The sequence below is a fragment of the Sturnus vulgaris genome, chromosome 2 (assembly GCF_052056855.1).
Source record: "Sturnus vulgaris isolate bStuVul1 chromosome 2, bStuVul1.hap1, whole genome shotgun sequence".
NCBI lineage: Eukaryota > Metazoa > Chordata > Aves > Passeriformes > Sturnidae > Sturnus > Sturnus vulgaris.
The window spans coordinates 56108166-56129937 of NC_142244.1; the positions used below are offsets into that span (position 1 = coordinate 56108166).

Consider the following 21772-nt stretch of genomic DNA (forward strand, 5'->3'; position numbering starts at 1 on the left):
AGGAGAGATATCTAAGCTCCAAAAAATCCAACAGCCCATGATGTGATAATCAACTGACATTAAGTAACTCTTCAGAGTAATTTTGCCCTGCACAACAGAACTTCATGTAACTTTATTTCAGAATGTTGTATCTACATAGAAATACATTAAGTACATCCAGATGACACTGCTTCCCTTAACACTGAAACAGCAAGACATTCTCCAGGAAAGAGATGAATTTTACATGTTTCCCTTCTTTCAGATTTCCCTTATGGATCAATAAAGTTCACCTCCACAGCAAATGTCTCACTATAGATTTTCCATGTTTTAGACTTGTGAGGGTTATCCAGCTCATTCCTGGGAAGGTAGAGTCTGAAAGACAAAATTCAGTAGCATATCTTACAGCCTAAGACATGCTTTTCCTTTCAGCCAGCTGATAGATCTTCTAGCTCAGCTCTAGAATATCAAATACAGCCCCAGACCTTGAATTTAAACAGACGTCAGCCATACCTGCACAGTGTTTTGCATCTTATGTAGTCTCAGAATCAAAGTCAAACTGATGGGTTTGTGGGTTGGCTCCTCACCACCCTCCCAGAGCCTCACAGTGCAAGACAGAGAGAAATTAACACTGCATTCAGCTTAAGGCCTCCTGATATGATGCAAGTGCCAGGAATGTAATAACTAACCTTCCTAAAGGCAAGGATTTGATTCAGTATTTAAACCCATCAGGCAGGTTCGCCAATTTTAATGTTTACCAAATTCATGCCTAGTTATCACTTAAAAGCACTTGCATATCAGCCATGTCTGAATTAGAGATACAGAGATAGAAGCCCTGCCTTAACAGCTGTTTCACTTCTGATCACACCTAGTCCACTTCAGGTCTACCAGAAGGTCTGGGCAGAAAGGGAGAAAAGATAGCCTAGTGGGGCATCCTCCATAGTTCTGGAGGAAACAAAGCACTTTAGCAAAACCCTCAAAATGGCAATGTTGCAGGGCCATCAGACAGCTGGCATACATTTCTCCTGGCACTGGCTTGGTCTAATTGGTCTGCATTGAGACTACAAGGTGCATTGCTGGCTGAGCATATTAAGTTAACTGTTACAAACAGACTCATGGCTACCTCTCCTCAGGCTCTAACAGGATCAGTTAAGTAAAAACTGTTTTCTTTCTATTCCAGCCCGCAGAACACAGTAATTATATCTCATATGCCAAGTTTACTGTTTCTCTACCTAAGTCTGTTAAGCAAGGCAGATCAAAGATAAGGGTCTCGTCTCTGCATTTCTACATCACTCCCAAAGCAAAGTAGACAAGCCCAACTTTCACTGGCTGGAGCTTCTCCAGGATTTCCAGTCTCAGCATGCAAAATCACAGTAATTTCTAAATTTATCGAAAGCATGAGAAGCCATAAGAGGGCCTTTCTTTGTGTTCCCAAGAATCAGTTCTTCTACCTGTGGTCTTAATGTCTGCCTGCTAAGCTACTGAGTTCCTGCTTCTCAGACAGCCATACTACAGAGGATGGCAGATTCGAATAGTTAGCATTACATTTTTTAATTCAAATTCACTAACAAGGGTTAGAGAGCACCAAGGAAATCATCCAATGGTTTAAGTTAAGATAAAAAGCTCCCATATGTTTAAAATATTTGTTACAGCGCAAGCAACTGCCTGCTTACAGTTGAGGACCATAGACCAGTACCCACATGAAAGTTAGCTGGCTGATCAGGCCTGCCTTATCTCAGCTTTCACTACTATGTTTATGATCTTTCAGCTCTATGTAGACACCAGAAGTAAGGATCTGAAGACATTCACTATGATCACTTACCTGTTATTTTCAATAAAAGAAGTGTTGAACCAGAAAAAGAATGGGCAGTCGTCATAGCCTTTTGGGAGAGCCTAAACACAAACACCTTCTTTAAGGACTCTGTTACACATTAGAACTTTTGTTTGTAGAGCAAGGGTACCCACTTTTCTTCACTAATTTGCTTTACAAAACTACAGTGTCAGAATCATTACACTTGAAGAGCCCCATATCATACACAGATCACTATTTTCTCTGCAATTATTTCAGTACCAAGTCACTCAATATAATGAGGTGAGACCTCATGGTTAGGAGCAGCAAGTACCCAACTAAGATGCTTTGGTTGTATTGCTGTTTGAACAGCCAGGTGCTTCCTCTGCTTGCCTAGGCTAATGTTACACCACTTGCTGCATCACTCACTGCACAGTGAGATACAGCAGGAGTCACTGGGGAGGAACAGACTCTGCTCCATGCTGCCCAGCCAGGCAGGACCCACTGCAGTTTGCACTGCAGCCTCTCCCCATACCCAACTGAAGGTCTTCACACCGGTATACTTACAGAATTGCATTCAAATCTGATTTTCACATCACCACTTATAACAGGGCAGTCTTCCAAGCCAATCACTACAGAGTCACTTTCAGAATCAAAGAAGAGCTGGATAACAGAATAAAGCATTTGTTTCATAAAAGTTTCTGCAGCAAGACAAGGGACCAATTCATGACAAGACCTAACTACTCATTCATGGTACACAAATACAACAGCAGTACTAGAATAACAAACAACAGTTTAAGCTGCTCAGGACAGAGCCAACTACTTGCATTTAAATGACTCCCAGGGAAATTTTGCACTACCTTACCACTACATTTCCTAGGATTTGGCAAAGTTTAGCTTTTTTATCCTCTTGGAATTTACATTATCCATTTAGTTAGACTATGTAGAAACTGAATACTGGACATAAAACTAGGACACTTTTAACCTATAAACCAGCTTTTAGCTTCCATGACTCAACTCGTGTGTCTTCATAGTACTCACCTTGCAGTTTTTTTGATTGGCACATACACATTGTAGCACAACTTGCTTCCTTGTTATTATCTGCACCTTCATATCAGTTCCATTGCCTTTCCCAATTCCTAAGAACAAAGTGTTGCATTATACCAGAGGCATAGACATTAGCTGGAGACATAAGTAGTCACAAAAACCAAGTGCAACCCCATTCAAAAGTGCTTTCCTTCCAGAATGCCTTGCTCAAGACTCTAGAGAACTCAAATACTAAAGGTAAGCCAGGATTCAGTGGCTGAAAATTGCATTTTGAAATTCTCCCCACTAGGGTTACAGGCTAATGTAAACTCTAGTTCCCATTTACCAAACAGTAACAGCAGCTTGAACTCCCCTGGAACAAGGAGTGATGAACTTCCAGCCTTTGATCAAGATTACCAGTACACACATGTACTGTAGCAGGCATGTATGTAAAGCTCAGAAACATTAGTGGATCCAGTTCCACAAGGGGACTTAGTCTCCCTCGAAAAGTGATTCCCCTTCCGAAAAAGAGTAGGTTGTATGTGAACAATCATTTGGTCAGACATCTAGAAAGTGACACAACACAGTGCAACTGATTACAAAATACTCCTCATTGTGTTCTGTGTCATTTAAATTCTCAACTCCCAGTAAGCCTACATTCCTATCGTGGGCTTAGCAAGAGAGACAGTTATCAGCTGCCTGTAATAGGAAACTATTACCAGATAGAGGAATGCCCAAATACAAGAGTTCTTACCATGCATAGTGTGGATTTTGAGGTTTTTTATTTTGAGTTGTCTCTCTGGTGGGAGTTTCAAGTTATACTTGTTTTTCAGGATCTCATAATACCCAACATACCTACTCTGTAATGCAAAAAACCCAGACACATTATGCAGTTTCTGTACCCAACACAGATTAATTCTAGGCAGAAGTAGGATTTAAATAGATCTTTTATTCCAAGTTTTTAGCTCTTCAAATTCAACATCTAGGTTTTTAACCAACATTTAAGTTTCATGTTTTAAGAGGAATTCTGTTTTAGTTTTAGCAAGAAGTGAGGAGCTTTTATACTGTAGTCTTAAGAGGCTGAATATTTAAATATACAAGATATTTTCATTTTACTGAAGGACAGCCATACTTCTATTTTATACCAGCAATTATAAGTACCTGTCACTAGATTCACTTCCCAGCTCTGGATCATGAAGAACAGTAAATCAAGATGTGCAAAACTGTGGTCTGAGGCAAATACTTGTGTAGTATTTCCCAGTGAATGCAGCTGGCAGAAGAGGGCTTTCTCCACCCAAGCCAAATCAGTGCCATGGCCCCATTCCAGGCTAGGCCGAAGGCTTCTGTGCATCCTTGTTAAACAGCCCAGTTGCCTTACAGTGTCATGCTCCTATGAGGGTGTCCAGACATGCTGTGGAATCTGCTTCTGTGCAGATATTCTAGACCTGACCAGACACATCTGTCCAGATCACCCTGCTTGAACAATGAGGCTGGACTGAAAGCTTTCCCCATCTCAAAAATTCTGTTGTTATCCTAGATACTGTACTTAAGATCTGACATTATTATGCAGAGAAAAGTATAAGGGAAAGGGGAAAGATGCAGGGCAACCCTGCCAGCTGTTCATCTTCCAGCTCTCACAGAAAGAGTACAGGAAGTTCAGGAGTTAAGCAAGTAATAGGAACCTACATCTCTGAAACAAGGCAGGGGAGCTGGGGTAGCATAAGCACTCACAAGGTTAATACTGGTTTGACTACTGCCCCTGAACCTGCTTGAGCTTACCTGTGAGGGAGTTTCAACTCCTTGAAACTTGGTACTTGTGCTTCTATCAGTTCTTCTCTCCCCAAAGTAATCCAGACTTTCCTGCGCAGGATAATAATTTCAAGGGTTAAGCTATCATCCCACCACCATTCTCCTTCTTCAGAAGTGGGTAGTAAGCTAGAACTACACTACTCAAGTCCAGTAAAGGAATGCAAGTAGAAATATGCAGTAGTTGTTCCGGTACCTTCTAAAGGAGACTTTTAACTGCAAGAAGAAAATACTAATTAGGAAGTCAGACATAAATCTGCCATTCACAAAAGAGTGAAGGAGAGCAATATGACTTTTAAGCTATTGCTTTAGAACCATCTATATTTCTCAAGTGAACACTAGTTCATATCTTCACAAAGCAAACTCAGAGGAAAACAGTGATTAAATGGATATACAGTCTGCACAAACTGCCTTGAATGTCCTGGGCCTTCTGCATGCCCAGTCTCCAGCTGATATATCAGACCTGGGATACTAAAGCACCATCAGCATCTGTCCTGGCTGGGACTTGATCTTTTTCCCTTTCTCTAGAAGGGCTTCCTCTTGTAATGCTGGCTGTCAATACAAGACAATTCTTGATGCCTCACACTACTTGGAGGGAGACTGGGCAAAAATTGCTTAAAACTACTGACACTATCTTTCGGAGAGTTTGCTCAGAAATCACCTACAACTTAAGTTGTTGCTTAAGACCCTAGACACACTGTTCCCACAAAAAGAATCCTTCAAGTTGGTAACCTGTTAAACTCTATTTTCTCACTTCTTTCAGATCATGAATAGTTTCCATCAGAATTTACACTGTAGCAAGAGTTGCACGAACTTTTTTAAAACCAGATTTTCAGAGAATCCTTTTTCTAGTATAGAATTTTTTCAGAATATTAGTACATTTCACCAATTCAGTAAATCCCAGAAAGACATTTTGAATACTAAACAAATCAAAAATTAAACAGCAGTTTTTACCTTTGCACTCTCAAACTGGTCACTGTCTATGAGCCAGGTACAGACCATTGTTCCAGTCCTGCCTGCATTAGACATGCAATACAAGTTGAATTACAGCTGTTCAAAGGCATTTGGGATTATTGTGAAGGTGAAGTCATCTCCTGTTATCTCATCTATTTCAAGAGTTATTAGTGATAGTCAAGTATTTCTGAGAAGAATGAGTTAAAGACAGGATATTACAGTCTATCAACTTGTTCCTTGTCCCCACATTTTCTTTACTAGAGATACTTAGGCAGCTGGTCAGTATCTGCAATCTCCATCCAGCAGGAAATAGTCACGCATTCTACTAAATGAGGCTATAAACTGAAACTTCCCAATGCTATTAAGTGTCAAGAGTTGTTTCTCTGCCCTATTTTCTCTGCAACCCTACTAAGAAGCCATCAAGTCTGCTAGCATGAAGATGTCTATATAGTTTCAGTTTTTAATTTAAAATCTCAGGGGTCAAGTCACCCTCCCTACACTTGTTTTTCAAGCTGGTTTTGACCTACAGGTAGTTTCAACATTCAGTTTTGCAAAACTTTTTAAGACAGAGCTCCACCTGGGGGCAACTATTTAATGTTAAGTAACCACCTACTTTAAACCAACTATTTGTAGTAGTAACATCAAGTGGCTAAAGATGTGGTGGGTATGTGCAGGGAAATTTGGCTTACTTGCAGTTATTTATGCATTTCAACAGCTCCCACAGTATTGTTGGTTCAGATAGCAGCTGCAGTGCAGCTCATATGTTTGATAGCTTTCACTATTCTTGCTTCTGTAAGACTTCATTGTACTCTATCACCTAATATCATGAGCATCTTGATTTAAGATCCAGCAGTACCTGGAACATTCTAGAGGGGTAAAGTTATGGAACAGATCATCTTGCGTGGTATCACACAATAAATATAGCACAACCACAATCAGGCCCAGCCAACATGGATTTACAAAGGGCAGGTCCAGGTTGATCAACATTAACTCTTTCTATGAGATGGGGACCCACTTAATGGATGAGGGAAAGGCTGTGGATGCTGTCTACTTGGCTTTAGTAAAGGCTTTGACACCATTTCCCACAGCATTTTCCTGGATAAACTGGCTGCTCATAGCTTGGACAGGTGCCTTCTTCACTGGGTAAAAACCTGTCTGGATGGCCAGGCCCAGAGAATCATGGTAAATGGAGTTACATCCAGTTGGCAGCTGGTCATTAGTGGTGATCCCAGGGCAAAACAATGAGGCCAGTTCTATTTAACATCTTTACCAACAATCTGGACAAGGGGGCTGAGTGCATCCTCAGTCAGTTTGAAGAGGACACCAAGTTAGGCAGGAGTGTTGATCGGCTGGAGGGCAGAAAAGCTCTGCAGAGGGATCTGGACAGGCTGGATCAATGGGCCAAGGCCAGCTGTATGAGGTTCCATAAAGTGAAGGGCTGGGACCTGCACTTGGGCCACAACGAGCCCACAGAGGCTATAAGCCCATTGGAATAAGACTTGAGGCTGCTGGTTGACAGCAGCTGAACATGAGTCAGAGTGTGCCCAGGAAGGCCAATGGTACCCTGGTCTGTATCAGCAACATTCTGACCAGCAGGACCAAGGCAGTGATCATCCCTCTCGGCTTGTCACTGGAGAGGCTGCACCTTGAATCCTGCATTAAGTTTTGGGTCCCTCACTGCAAGAAAGACATTGAGATGCTAGAGTGTGTCCAGAGGAGGGCAACAGAACTGGGGAAGGGTCTGGAGCACAAGTCTTCAAGGAGCAGCTGAGAAATCCGAGTGTTTAGCCTAGAGAAAAGGAGGCTCAGAGGAGACCTTTTTGCTGTAAAGGTCATAGTGAGGTGGGGTTGGTCTCTTCCATCAAGTAACAAGCAATAGGAAGAGCAAAAATGGCCTGAGGTTGCCCCAGGGAAGAATTAGATTGGATATTAAAAAAATTTCTTCTCCAGCAGCACTGGAACAGGTTGCCCTGGAAAGTGGCTGAATTACCATTCCTGGAGGTATTCCTGAAGACATACAGATGTAGCACTGAGAGACATAGTTTAGTGGTGGATCTCATAGTACTGGATTAAAGGCTGGACTTGATCTTAAAGGTCTTTTTCCAACCTAAACAATGGAGAGTTTGAGCTATGTTACAATGCATAATACTCAGCATGGGTGACTGGCTACCAGAAGCCAAAGCAGCGGCCTAACATCTTTCCTGGGGGACTGCTGTCCCACATACCAGAACACCAGAAAGTTATTGAAGAACATTTTAAGAGACATAATGACAGCTTAGACTAAGAACCAGACTACCTAAAAATGGGGTTGTTTAATACTAAACACAGAGTACTACACTCATGCTAGTCATCACAGTGTCTGCAATGTTTGTCAAGTTAAACCATACTATGAGGTGGGTTTACAGTGTAAGGTCACACTTTAATCAAAGAAGCTACAACAAAGAAGTGTGATTTGTAGCATACAGAGATTGCACATGAGAAATCCTACCTTTTCCTCCTTTACAGTGAATTGCTACGATGTTCTTTTCATCTTGACTCATCCATTCACGGACACTGGCAGTGAATTTCAGCATGTCCCTAAACACAAGGAAAGTTAGTGAATCAAGGCAAATGCCTACACAGAAGTATTACAATGTATGTATTTCTTGACAAGACTCACTCTAGTGCTGGGACATTGTGGTCATCAATGAAGATCCTTTCCACCCTGTAGTGAAAGTATTTGGGGTCATAGCCTTTTTCACCTGTAGGAAAAGATCTGTAGTTATGCCAGGAAGGGAGAAGGATTGCAACAAAGTGGTCTGTAACACACAACGGCTGGTCTGAGCATGTACTAGTTTCTAAAATACAGCAGTGTTAATAGATAGATTAAAACGAAAAAAATGGAGGTAACTTGGCTAAAGCCAGGCATGCTTATCTTCTGGTTTCATACATTGCCCTTATACATTAAATTTAATCTCAAATATAGTCAGGAGCTAAACATACTTACTGCAGAGATTGTAGACTTTATAGTGGCCTGGATGTTTAGTGTCCAAAAATCTTGCAACTTCCTAAGCAATAACGAGTTCAGAGTAGTTAGTGCTCTACTTGTTATTTCCACTGCCACCTCAACCCCCCACCCCCCACGTGGGATCAACAACTGCATTAATGAACAGCCCTTGGAAAGCAGGCCTTTCTAACCTGACAGCTCAGGTTCTCATCTGGAATAAAAGTATTACTGCAGCTATCTTTCTGGTCCTATATATATTTCTACAATATCAGGAAACAGAGCTCTGACACTATGTACACAGACCTTTAAAGCTACTTCATTTAGGTGAATAGATCTTATCACCATTACAGCCTGGGACAGAACTGCCTTGATTTTTCAAACCATTCCCAAAAAACAAGAGCATCAAAGCACTGATGTGTCCCCACTGTGAGATACAAACCACTAGGTTTAGCTGAGACACTACAACATAAGCAGTGCAGCACAGTAGAGATCATCAGTCAGTCATTCCAACCAGCAAAGGCAGCAGAACTAGGACTGACATGATCTAGGCCACATGTAAATTAGTGGGAACCTATAAAAGAAACAGTTTTCAGAAACAGTGAATTTGGCAGGTAAGATTTTTACCTTTATGGGATTCCTGTAGAAAGACTGCTTCCCAGAAGATGGAAATGACATTGCAATAATTCGATCTGTTGAGAAGACAGCAATCACAAGTAACAGCAGGAAGCCCCCCTGCACATAAGAACTACACAACTGAGAAACATCCTTATGAAATGTCTTACTCTAACACTAATTTTAAGAACAAACTACCCATTTCTGGTACATTTAGCATAGCTAGAGCAAGACAAATAATGCTTCCCCAAAGCATCAGCCACCATCAAGTATCAAGCTCCACAGAATCTGAAGCAAACATATTATAACTAAATAGCTTCCCAACAGTGGTTCCCCAGGCCTCAGATAAATTTCTACCATTACATACAGCATGTACAACTCTCCCAGAAGGTTAATTCTGGAGAATAGTGTCAGTCAGGAAGCCATATTTCATAATCCCACAGAAAAGGAGTAGGCCTGGTTTGACTTCATACTTAAATTTCATGAGTCTAAAACATTGTGCTTCATGACAAGCTCTTATTAACTGAAAAACAAGTCTTTACAGGACATAACACGCTGCAAAGCAACATTTGTTTCCACAAACCAGTAATATAAGTGAGATCCAGATCAAAGCCATCTTTCATGTAACGTCTTTTGTTTTCAGAGACCTGACCATAAAGAAAAGTAAGAGTTAATCTTCCACAAGAATGCCAATGATCACCAAGTGCTGCCTGTTACTAGGAAAATTCAACCATCTACACTCTCCAGTTAAACTTGTGTAGCAGAGCCTCATTTCATAACAGCATTATCCAAGAGCAAATTCATTGTATTAACTTCTAGGTAGAAGGTCTATATTGAATTTTTACCCTTAAATACCAAAATTTATGCTAGTGAAAAGAACACTGCAGATTCTGTGAATACTGCAGCATGAATCTGTCATTGTTATTTGAGTGTTTGGAGACTCAGGGGAAAAAAGAATAAAGTTAAGGGTACTATAACCAAGACTGCTTATGTCTAAACAATAGGACATACTTGAAGCTTAAAGTACCACTTGAATGCCCCTGATGAAAATAAGGGGCATTGACAGTGGATAGGGCTTAAACAGCTAGACTGCTTTGTTTGTACCCAAAATAAACCATTGGACACATTAAAACTCCTTCCTTCCCCCATGCGAGGGAAAACAGTCTATGTACCACGCAAACTAGAAATTATCAGTTGAGACACATGGGGTGTTGCAATCACTTTGATATGCTGGCCTTCCAGGTTGCTGCTTACTTGAGTAACTTGAGAATGACAAGGCTTTTCTGAAGGTGGAGACAAAGCTCCAGAGCCCTGTCAGGGACATTGAACAGATATGCTGCTTGGGCAACACTATCAATTGCAAACCACGGTTAATCTTGCTATTTATCACTGATGCTGCCTGAAGAAAGAGTTGGAAACAGTAGTAGTAGCTTAGATATATTAAGAGGCCAACTTACCATTCTCCTGGTCACCATTTCAAGTTGCTTCTTTTGTGAAGCCAGACGAAATATTCTTATCAAGATGACAATTCTCAAAATTCGGAGGAAAATAACCATTCTAGATGGCAGGTTCACCATGAAAGAAAATGGACACAAATAAACTTACAGGCAAAGATTAAAACTGTTTAAAAGCTGTCTCAGGGAAAGCTTAAAACTTTGTTTCATATGTTGAACTAGGACATCTCAGGCTAATTTTGGAACAAATACAATATCATAGGTTTATTGTTAGGGGATTTTTGTGAGTACATGTTCTCAACAGCTAACATAACTAGGAAATCCCCCACTTGCTCAAGCAGACTTCCACAGGCACCTCTGGCTAGAAAGCAACAAATTCCATTAACATTACCTATGTTATTATCACCAAGTTTTTTGTTCCTTCAAGCTTAGTCTCAACTATACATTTAGGTGTATGTAGCCGCCTGAAAAATAACCAAAAGGAAGCTAGATAGGCTAAATACATCATGACACAACTAAGAAATCTGAGAACAGATCAGTATTTATCCTGTGTTTAATCATTCAGCAAGCTGAGCACTTGGTTTGGTTTGAGGAACTTTGAACTATTGTTGAACTTTGAAGCAGGAAAGAAGCTTAGGTGAGTGGTTCTATCAAAATGACTGAACAGGAGCAGCTGCTTTCCCACACTCCTAGGGACAAGGGCAAGCTAATATTCAATTAATTCCTTAAGGAGGTAAGTGAGCATGCATTTTAAGCAGCACACACAGATTCTAGGTTTTGATACATTTGTGTAAAAATGCTGGTGAATACCAACAGTAGGGGAGAAAAAACTCCAGCTGAACACAGTCTGCTCCCCACTGACATGGAGCTTGAAGTCAGCAAAGTAAGGTTGTCCTGGATACCTGAAGGAAGGTTGCATTTTTTTTCCTGAGCTTCTTCCAAATTCAGTATAACCCTCGTTTTCAAAACAGAATTTCCTTAGAGCTAGCAGCAAATGAGATGAACCAAAACTGGGCTGAAAACTCCACACCCCTTTTCCACAACTCTGAGAAGCAACTTTTCAAGCTAGAAGCCATTTGCATTCTGTCCTTAAGGAAGTAAGCCTGTTAAGCATTAGCCCCAAGACAGATATCCAGTTCTCATTCCTAAAGTCCTTTTATAGGTCAGACTTCAAGGAAACAGTTAACTCATCCCTACACACACCCAGCCAGACCAGATTAGAAAGAGGAATCATTGTCCTCCATCAGGGTCGGTTACCTCTGGTCTGTCACTGAAATTTCACTTGTCATGTATAAGCTCTCATCCACATAAAAGCTGCTCAAATTCTAATTACTCTGAGATGTCTCAGAATAATTAGAATTTAAGATTTAAGATTGCTATTTCCTTCTTGAGGAAGGACTCTGAAAAGAAAAGTGATAAGCCTCAGTAAGGCTACCGGGAATTAATTGGATTTTGTAGACACTACTGCTGTGTTAGGTGGGAAGACCACCATCTCAAGATTTGGGATTTGGTCAAATCTGAGGTATCATCTACTGTCAGGCAGCAATACTTTGGTAGGAACACATTTTAGAGCCTTTAACAAGAGAAGCCTTACAGATGGCCTCAAAAATTGAATGGGTAAGGTGGTAAGCCCCAGCTGAGTGCCTTCTGAGAGCAGCAGTGTGAAGTCCTCTTTATGTGAGCCAAAAATCTATTCTAAATTCCCATCAACTTCAGTAAGTCAGCATACAAAGAACTTGCACACACAGATCTACAGACAGATAGGTCAGTGTAGAATCAGGCCTACTACTAGCACAGCCTAGTAGAGATAAGAGTGCAGATTACCCTTCACACTGCTCTTTTCCCCTCCCTTTATCTGGGTTGCTCCAATGAGATGAAAGCTGCTTCAGAAAAATGTGGCCACGGAAATGGGAAGTAATAATTAAAAACTCCAATGAATGTTTAAGATAATCTAGGAGGAAACTAGGCTGCAAAAGTTTTACTTCTTGATATCCAAGTTTAGCAAGCACTTTAAGAGAAAACTAATACTTACAGATATTTTTCCAACTCTGGATTCTTCAATAACTAAACTTTGTTTTCTTCTGGAATAATGTTCCCCTCTTATGCCCATTAGTCAGTTGAATTTGGGGAAGGGGGTGACTTTATTTCTTTTTTTTTTTTTTTTTAAGAGCTCGACTTTTCCCTTGCTGAGACAAGGAAGTCTCTCTAAGTCAAACCTAGTGTAGATAAACACATCTTAAAAGTTGTAGCTCTGTCTCCATCAGAAATGGATTAATCTCACAGGTTATCATCTGATCAAGATACAGAAATCAGAAGGAAATAGGACTTGGAGCAGCTTATGCACATAAACAGCATGTTTCCTCTCCCCAGAGCACGGCTGAAAAATCCAGCATATATTACTATGAGGCTTTTGGGAAAGCAAAGCAAAGGAAACAAGAGTTTGGCAATTCTATTGAAAGATTCTTTAGACAGAGATCCTCCCTTTGTTGTCAGTTCCATTTGCTATGATAATCTAACTCGTCTTTCTGACCTCCTTCAGACTCTCCTCTCTATTAGGGCTACTGCACACCTTTCTCCAAAAGTGCTTGAATCAGAGCATTTGATGGCCTCACTTTTAGTTATCCCAACTAGTATGCTCAGATCCCCTCTGCCTTTGAGACAGGGACAACCTACAGCATAACCACAGACCAAAGCTGTGTGTCTATCCTTCTGTACTGATCTGTACCATGACACACTATCACAGTCCCATTTGTGATCTCATATGCACACATATTTGGCTCAGAGGTGCCCAAGAAAATTCTTAGAAGATAATCAAGAAAAGAGCTTACACTCACCAGCTGCCATACCACTCTTACCTTGGTATCTCCCCTGCTGCACCAAGATCCAAGAAGAAGTACGTCAGATTAATTAACAAGGTGCCCACCACTATACACGCATCCAAAATATTCAGTTTGGACTGGAAATAGTTCCTGAAGCTGAAACCAAGGAGAATTTTAGACAGATGCCAATATCAGTAGCAAAGAGTGAAATATATCTTCAAGAAGAGAACCATCTATAGAGAGCTACTGCTGGAGACAAGCTCTCCTGCAGCTCTTCTTAACACTAAGCACTGAAGTCTCACTAAGGAAGCAATCTTACTCCTGATTTATGCACAAGTTATGGCAAAGTTGACGTAGCTTCCAAGTGCTCACTTATACTGAAAACACTTCCAGGTTGTTCTATAGAAGGGTAACCATCAACATACACAGCCAAGAAATGACACGGCTACTATCCATGACCAGACAACTAGCCTACAGGACACCATGTTCATAGTTCAAGCTTGAAGCTTTGCTTCCTTCCTAGCTTGAGGACTTGCCACACAGACTTAATTTTTGCTCATGTCTTACCCTTCAACAAATACTCTCAGGAGAACATCAATAAGAAAGAAGAGTGCTATTGCCAGGGAAATAGCTTCAGGAATCTCTGTACTCTTCTTTCTCTCACTGATAGCCAGATCCAGAATCACAACTATAATGTCCACAATGATAAGTACAACTCCAAATACTCTGCAAAGAGAAAGATACAAGTAAGTTTGAGAGGCAGGAATGAACACTTAACTGAACAGCAGAAACCCTGATTCCTAAGCTATTCCAGTAAGAGTGTGTTCTCTCACATAGATTGAAGCCTGCTTAATTAGAAGCTGAAGGCTTCCAATTGCATTTTTAAGTGTTATGCACAGAGACCACCATCTATGTGGAACCATACGTTCACCTCAGAACATCTGTAGTTACTAATTTATGATTTCACAGCTACCTAGAAGCAGTGCAAACTTGAATGCTTTAAGGCATAAAAGTACCATTGCTGCTTTCACCTTACTCAGATTCCCTCCCCCTCATGACTTAATACAGTCCCTTAAAAATAACTGTCTTTATTGGCTTGCCTTGTTCCAGCACCTAGACTACACACAACTGATCAACTGTTTGTTCAAAGGCTGCTAGGCAAGAATAAGCCATTAAAGAAACTTTATCCAAGTCAGTGACACTTACAGTTCTGATTTTCACCTCTTCTTGGAGACTGTAGTCATATCTGTTTAAGTCTTATTTTTCAATTCTATTACTTTTCTCAAGTTACCTTTCCTGGGGGTGACAAGGGATTCAGTACCTTCAGACAAACCAAGCTGGAGTAACTGATGTTTAAGGAACTCTCCAAGTTCTTACACCAGAAAGGAGGACTATTTTTACCATTCCCACATCATTACAAGCTCAAGCTTTTACCTGAATCCAAACGACATCACAAACGGGGCGATTTTTCTCCTAGTTGCACTGCAAGAGAAGAGAACCAACATCAAGACAGGTGACATTTTGCTACAGATATCAGCCACGAGGGCACTGTTATATTCTTTTGTTCACATTCCTTTGGTTTTAGTGTTCTGCATAGTAGTTATTTCACTAAGATGAAATTATTCAGTTGCATTCATGTATGTAGGTTAAGAGTACTTGAAAACAGTGTTTTGATCACTTGTTAGGAAAAGTATTAATCAGCTTCCAGATCCTAGAAATACAGCAGTATGTACTTATCCATAACATTATTCCATGTCACAATTTCAGTGATATTTGAACTCTGGCTTAGTAAGCTGTAAGAAGTGGGTTTTTATAACAGCTATTGGTCAAGAAGAAGATTGGAAGATAAACATCTCAATATATTTCGTTCCATGTATTAACTTATTGTATTAGACCATTTTTCTTCCCAGGCCTAAAAAGAGCTGCACTTGTTAGCAGCTCCTGTGCCTTTGGAATAGAGGAATATAAATCCCAGTTCTACTTTAAAAAGAAAACATCAGTTTGGCTTTCAGACTGAAAATCCAAATATGTTTTAAGAAAAAGTGTTTCTGAAGCCAAGTTATTCTAGTTGTGAGAATTATCTTCAATCTTGGCAGGGTCACAGCTCGTTCCAATTATGGTAGATTTTGTTGCCTCTTTGGTATGCTTTAAGCCCTTTGATTCAGAACAAAGCTTTTATGTAACCCTCTTTCTGGCTGGAAGCCTCTTTAGATTCCACCAAGTACTAAGGTAGAAGTTCTTGGTGTAGAACCTGCAAACATCAAGTCCTGACAGTTTGAAAAACAGACTGTGAGTCTGTTAAGTAATCCTAAGATTACTTAACTACTGTAAGCATCAAGTCTTTTCTTAGACATTTAGAAGAAAACACTTTTTTTGAAGCATATTACTAACAGCATTAGTCCATTACCATTAGTCCTAACATACTGAAAAAAAAGTACTGATGGACTCATTTGGCACTGTTACAAGATGTTTTTGTCAGCTCAGTAATGCACATTGGACCCCAGTGATCCTGTCCAAAATACTTGTTTCCTCTAGGACAACCAAAGCATTGCATTCAATTTGGTGCACTTCAATAACTCAGCTGAAGACAAGGCTAGATACCTTTAAGTGTGGAGGCAGTGTCTTGCTCGGTTACTGAATTAACCCAGATTCTTGATTATTAGGTTCTTAACTCTAAGCTAAGGTACAAGGTCTAACCAGCAAACTTTTGCATTCTCAAGCTGGAAGGATATACGTGGGTTGTAGTACACACTTTTCCTATAGAAGTCTAGGATGCAATACCATGTCTTGTCCTGAAGGCAGCTTAACGTATAAAAGGTTTTCCTGGTATTTATGAATGCCAAATATCAATAGCGACACTAATGGTTTGCTGGTCTATGTCTGTCCAGTCAATTCTACAACTGTAGTGGGGACACCAAGACTTCAGCTTCCACAGTCTATGGACAAGTACCTCTAACTAGGTACACTACAGACTGAAATATATACACACACACCACTCCAATTTGGCTAGCCAACATCTTAAATCAGTTGAAGGAAACACGGCACATTTGATTACACAATTAGCTCAGAGCTTTTGTGAAATACATTTGTAAACTCTGACTTCTGAAATCTAGAAATCTATGTGATATTGTCACATAGAACAGCTGAAATAACAGGCTTAGGCTTACTATTCTTGAGCTGCAGGACCTGCCACTGACTTGACTAAGTTTGCTGTAAGAGTAACATGAGGGAAACACTGTCAGGAAATAACTGCTTCAGCAACAGAGTTAACTACTAGCAAGTTTGGACAATTTAGTGTTGATGAGTACCACGATGTTTATTGTTATGCTCAGATACCCATTCATGTCATTTTCTCACGTTCTTCTGTGCTCTCACAAATTCATTCCTTTGGGAAAATTGAATCAATGTGGTTTGGACTACTCATTCTCCATAATATGCTGGAATTGTGTTCTTGGGTTGGGCTTTTCTCTCTAGAGGGATAAAGAGGCTTCCTCAACTTATTTGTCTTCACTATGTACTAGAAGAAAAGCCCAGTAAAGTGCTTGATATTGACATATCTCTATTTCAAGAAGCCACCTGCCTTATTATTTTGGCTCGTCAGATTTCACTTCTGGGGGTAAGCAAAGAAATTTAGTATATCATTAGCTTACTTGGAACAGCTGTCTGGTCCATTACCTTCATCACAACCATTATCAATCTTTACTGTGGCCTCTTCAGCTGTTGGAGAGCTGGCAAAGAAATAATACAAGTCACACACTGATAGAGATGTCAACTCTGTATATTTCTATGATTTGTTGCTTCAAAAAAAAAAAGAATTAACCGTCAAGTGAGCAGCAGCCTGAGCCAGAGCAGAGGCCCAGTACTAGGGGAGGAAAGACTTCTCCCATGTTGGCACAGCTGAACTCCTTAGCTTGTGCTGATCTATTTCCTATTAACAGCCCATTTCTCAATTATTTTCCCTTTTCCCCTCCCCAAAAGAGACAGATGTGTTCAGCAATAGGATAAAGGGCTTTGAAGCAGGGTATCCACGAGTCTGCTAAGGACTCAACAACAGTCCAGGCTCCAGGAGTGCCAGAAATAAGCATATGCTAAATGCCTTCAGAGAGTCCAAGTGACACTAATGCTGTTACAGTGACCTTCTGTTTTCACCAGGAAAAGCCATTGCATAGAGATGTTTTTGTGCAGAGCAGGATACCAGACCGGAAACTGGATGACCAGAGCAGCAGCTGAGCTAGTGCTAGAACAGCAGTTTTTTGGGGTAGCGGCTGCTTGCCATAACTTCCTTAAAAGGGTCTCTTGAGATCAAGTTTTTGTTTTTTTTTGAAGGCCACATGACAATTTCAAAGAAAAAGTGTAGCATCAAAATCTAGAAGTCCTTATTTCAGTCATCTCCACAAAAATACTGTGATGCATAATAGCACAGCCACACTGTTTGCTGAGGTCTGCCTCTGGTTTCACTGGTTCATGGGCAGGAACAGCTACATACACATATTCAATATTGATGTTTCCATGCTGTTCTGAGGCAGCCTAGCATTACTGTGATAATTCTGAGGATTCAAATATTTCTCATCCTCCACAACAGACCCATGCACCAGCACTGCTTCTGCAGTCTGGGCTAACCACCTTTTAAGCAAGAAGTTTAATGATACCAGTAATGACAACCAGTAATGATAACTGATGCTTCACCACCTGCACTCATTATCAGGCTCCACAAAAGAATTATTTTGATGCAAGAATCTTAGCATTCAAGCCTCATTTTCCAGCTCCAGTGTTCCTGGTGAAACCACTGTCTTAATTTTGTTCCCAGAGCTGAAGCAAAGCTCTAGTGATGGATAAGCATTCAGGTTTGCTTCTCAGTTATTCTTAAAGAATATTCACTTGGGTGTTTACACTTACTGAACAGCAGAAATGCTTTACTTACTAAAGCCTGCTACTGCAATTTGCTGCAGGTCACTTGCTTATACTTGCAAACACAAGAAGTGCACCAAATGCCACCTTCTTATCCTCTACTGTGATTAAAATATGCCACAAGGAGAATGAGAAACAGAAGTGTTTTCAGTTAGGAAGACAATCTTTAATACAAAGATAAAACAGAAATCACGTCCAAGCACACTGTTTCCATAGTGCTCCCACACAAAATTTCAGTTCTAGATAATGCTTTCCACAGAAGGAGTTTGTTTTGCTGATCATTCCACATCTACTTGTTGTCCAAGGCAGAACAAGCTCTCAGTCACAAGCTACTACAATTCAGCTGTGGCTAGAGGGGTGGAAAAGAATAAAAGGAGGACGTATAAGAAGAAATTGTTCCCTTCACACACACACACTCTATACAGAGCATAAGCTTTTCTGACTGCTCATAGTTAAAGGCAACCTCAGACTTGAGGATTTTAAAGCAAGCAGAGAATCTTGCTCTACAAGGGACCTTGACACTCTCTTGTAAGTCTCTTGACAGTATGGATGCTAAAAGAGAGCACACTTTAATGCCATGGGCTTATTATACCAGGGATGGAGACCTTGTACTCATTAAAGAAGTGAATCAAAACAGCGTATTTCTGTCAAAGATATCCCTCCTCTCAGACAGCAGCACTGGTGGGAGAGGGAAGATAAAAAGACTTTATGCTACATAAACTTCAGACACTCCACCATTATTCTCTTTTATATCCCCTGAGTTATATTTGAAGCACTAAGAACCTAAAGATGGGACCACACACCACATATTCAATCCCAAACCCCCTCACTGGCACATTTCATTTCACTCACCCAGATGATTCTCTCGGCTGTTCATACTTCACAGCTGTCATTTTGCCTGTTGTTTCCCTGCTGGCCTGAAGAGAAGCACACCGAGTTAAAGCGAGACAGTACAAGAAACAGCGAATAGCAGAATATTACAGTAGCCTCATCCTCACTGTCCCAGCAGCCAGGCTTCTGCTTCACTTTCAACTATTTCTCCCCTGAGGTTAACGAAGCTCAGTCTTTTAACTATAACACTGGTGAGAGTCAAGGCACTCAGCTCTCTGATGAAGGGTTTTTGACCACACCAAACATGCCACAGCGATAACAGCATCTCTACCTCACGATGAAGCGTTTCACCCTGCTCCAAGCTCTGAAACACAGCAGAGCCCCAGCCGGCACCTCAGGGAGAGCTGCGGGCGCGGACCGACCGGCAGGGAGCAGCTCCGGGAGCTGTCTGCCGGCACACCAGCCTCCCGGACCGGAGGCCCGCACTCGGTCCCGCCGCATCCCGCTCAAGCGGACCCCCCCAGAGCCCTCCCCTCACCCCACCTCACCTCGGCACGGCCGCCGGGCTCAAAGTCGAGCCTGGACACCGCCCCCGGCGCCCCGCAGACTCAGCGGGAAGTTGGGTTAAACTTCCTGAGGGCTGTATCCCGGCCCCCCCGTCCGTCCCTCCCGCCTCCGGGCCGCACCGCCAGCCCCTCTCACCCGCCGGGCCGAGGCGGAGGCGCGGAGTACGAACACGCCTCAGCGCCCCCGGGCCGCGGATGAATGTCCCGGCGGCGCCGCACGGCTGCACCTGGGCCGGGCGGGCCGGGCCGGGCCGGGCGGACCCGCCCGCTGCCATGGGAACGGCCCCGCCGCCCCCGCACCGCCCGCACAGGGCGCGGGGTTCGCCAGCCCCGCGGGGGGCGCTCGTGGGTGACACAGCTTGGGTCGGGGTTCGATCTGCCGCAGGGTAGCGAGGCTCTGCAGAGGGATCCGGACAGGCTGGAACGGTCGGCTGAGACCCAGCAGCACGAGTCAAAAAAGGCCAAATTCCACATCCTGCACTTGGGTCACAACTACGCCAGGCAGCGCTGCAAGCTGGAACTAGAGTGGCTGGAAAGCTGCCCGGCAGGAAAGGACTTGGGGATGCTGGTCGATAGAGGCTGTACATGAGCTAGAGTGTGCCCAGGTGGTCAAGAAGGCCAATGGCATCCTGGCCTGTACCAGAAATAGTGTGGTCGGCAGGGCCAGGGCAGTGAGTTCAGCACTAGTGAGGCCACACCGCCGGTAATGTGTCCAATTCTGGACCCCTTAATTCGGGAAGGACACTCGGGTGCTGGAGTGTGTCCAGAGAAGGCAACAGAGGTGGTGATGGGAGCACAAGTTCTACAAGGTGCAGTTGGGTGCACCTGGGGGTGTTTAGCCTGGAGAAGAGGGGCTCGGGGAAGTCCTTATCGCTCTCCAGCTGCCCGAAAGGAGGGTGGAGCCAGGTGGGGGTCAGCCTCTTCTCCCAAGTGACGTGTGACAGGACAAGAGGATATAGTCTGAAGCTGAGAGGTTTAGGTTGGACATCAGGAAGAATTTCTTCACAGAAGTCATTAGACATTGGAACAGACTGCCCAGGGAGTTGGTGGATTCACCATCCCTGGAGGTGTTCAAGGAAAGACTGGACATGGCAGCTTAGTGCCATTGTCTAATTGATGAGGGGGTACTCAACAGAGGTTGAACTCGACGATTGCTGAAGTCTTTTCCAGCCTAATTGATTCTGTAGTTCTGTGTGTGGCCACACTGCCCCCAGCCCACCAGACCCCAGTCAGCCCCACCATCTGCTTCCGAGTCCCAGCCTCGCCGTTTTCGTAAACTTTTCTGCTGCTGTGGTTTGATGCCTCTCAATGCCTTTCCCAGGGCATGACAGCTTTGAGGGGCTGCACTCGAGGCAGGGGCAGTGCAGGTCGGGCAGGAGCTGCAGTCCCCCACAGCCTGTGGCAGCTCTTGCCATCATCCAGGGCAGAGCATCGCAGTGAGCAATTGGATTTTCTCACGGCATCGAGCACTTGGGTTTTCGCAGAATCGGAGCCTCCAGAATGGGATGTGTTACCCTGTGCTCTGCAGAGGCTTCACGCCTACCTCGTTAAGAATAACCAAATGACGAGCAGTCCCTGGGCATCCCACGGTACATCAGTGCTGCTGTAGCTGCTAAGGCCGGGGTTGCGCTGGAGAGGCTTTTCTGCAGGACGGACGACAGCAGAGGGAGCCCAAAGCGAGCTTTTAGCGGCTGCTCCCAGGGCTGCTGGGGCTTGGCAGGGGGGAATGCGGTAACTGATGGCAGGACCCGTCCGGATGCTCCCTGCCCAATAGAAATAAAATCCTTAAGGTGAATGCTGAGAATAGGGAACATTTCTGAGCACTAGACTAAAGAGAAAGTTTTCCGTTAAAATATGTATAAATACATAAATATCTAGAACAGACAGTGGTAGCAAGTAACAGAAACAGAATCATAGAATATTTGGAGTTAGAAGGATCCACAGGATCGTCAAAGTCCAACTCCTGACACTTCAAGAATCCTGAGAGTGTTTTCCACACATTTTTTGAACTCTGTCAGGCTTGGTGCTGTGACCACTTCCCTGGG

At 42.6% G+C, this 21772-nt stretch overlaps 1 protein-coding gene across 3 annotated transcripts; it reads right to left on the reverse strand.

The window, feature by feature from the left end:
* Positions 1–80: 80 nt before the first annotated feature.
* On the reverse strand, positions 81–19990 carry LOC106848755 (phosphatidylinositol 3,4,5-trisphosphate 3-phosphatase TPTE2-like). 3 transcript variants are annotated; one of them, XM_014868872.2, is made up of 19 exons: positions 19864–19990; positions 19183–19247; positions 17073–17150; positions 14857–14904; positions 13990–14148; positions 13459–13578; positions 10607–10706; positions 9733–9796; positions 9162–9226; positions 8538–8598; positions 8211–8292; positions 8040–8128; positions 5552–5613; positions 4571–4651; positions 3546–3651; positions 2807–2904; positions 2333–2428; positions 1799–1869; positions 81–351 (listed from the first exon to the last, which is right to left on the reverse strand). In XM_014868872.2, exons 2-19 carry the CDS (start codon positions 19221–19223, stop codon positions 249–251), a joined length of 1524 nt encoding a protein of 507 aa, XP_014724358.2. In that variant the 5' UTR covers positions 19224–19247; positions 19864–19990; the 3' UTR covers positions 81–248. The 3 variants fall into 3 exon arrangements, with proteins under 3 accessions (XP_014724358.2, XP_088015736.1, XP_088015737.1); XM_088159610.1 differs by lacking the exon at positions 19864–19990 and adding an exon at positions 19705–19796; XM_088159611.1 differs by lacking the exon at positions 19864–19990 and adding an exon at positions 19493–19654.
* Positions 19991–21772: the final 1782 nt, after the last annotated feature.

Excerpts from the sequence above, each read along its gene's own strand:
- LOC106848755 (XM_014868872.2), bottom strand. The coding sequence starts at position 19,223 with ATGACAGCTGTGAAGTATGAACAGCCGAGAGAATCATCTGG. Across the intron at positions 14,905-17,072 it reads GGACCAGACAGCTGTTCCAA|TGCAACTAGGAGAAAAATCG; the intron begins GTAAGCTAATGA and ends CTTCTCTTGCAG. Across the intron at positions 1,870-2,332 it reads TCAGATTTGAATGCAATTCT|GCTCTCCCAAAAGGCTATGA; the intron begins GTAAGTATACCG and ends GTTTGTGTTTAG.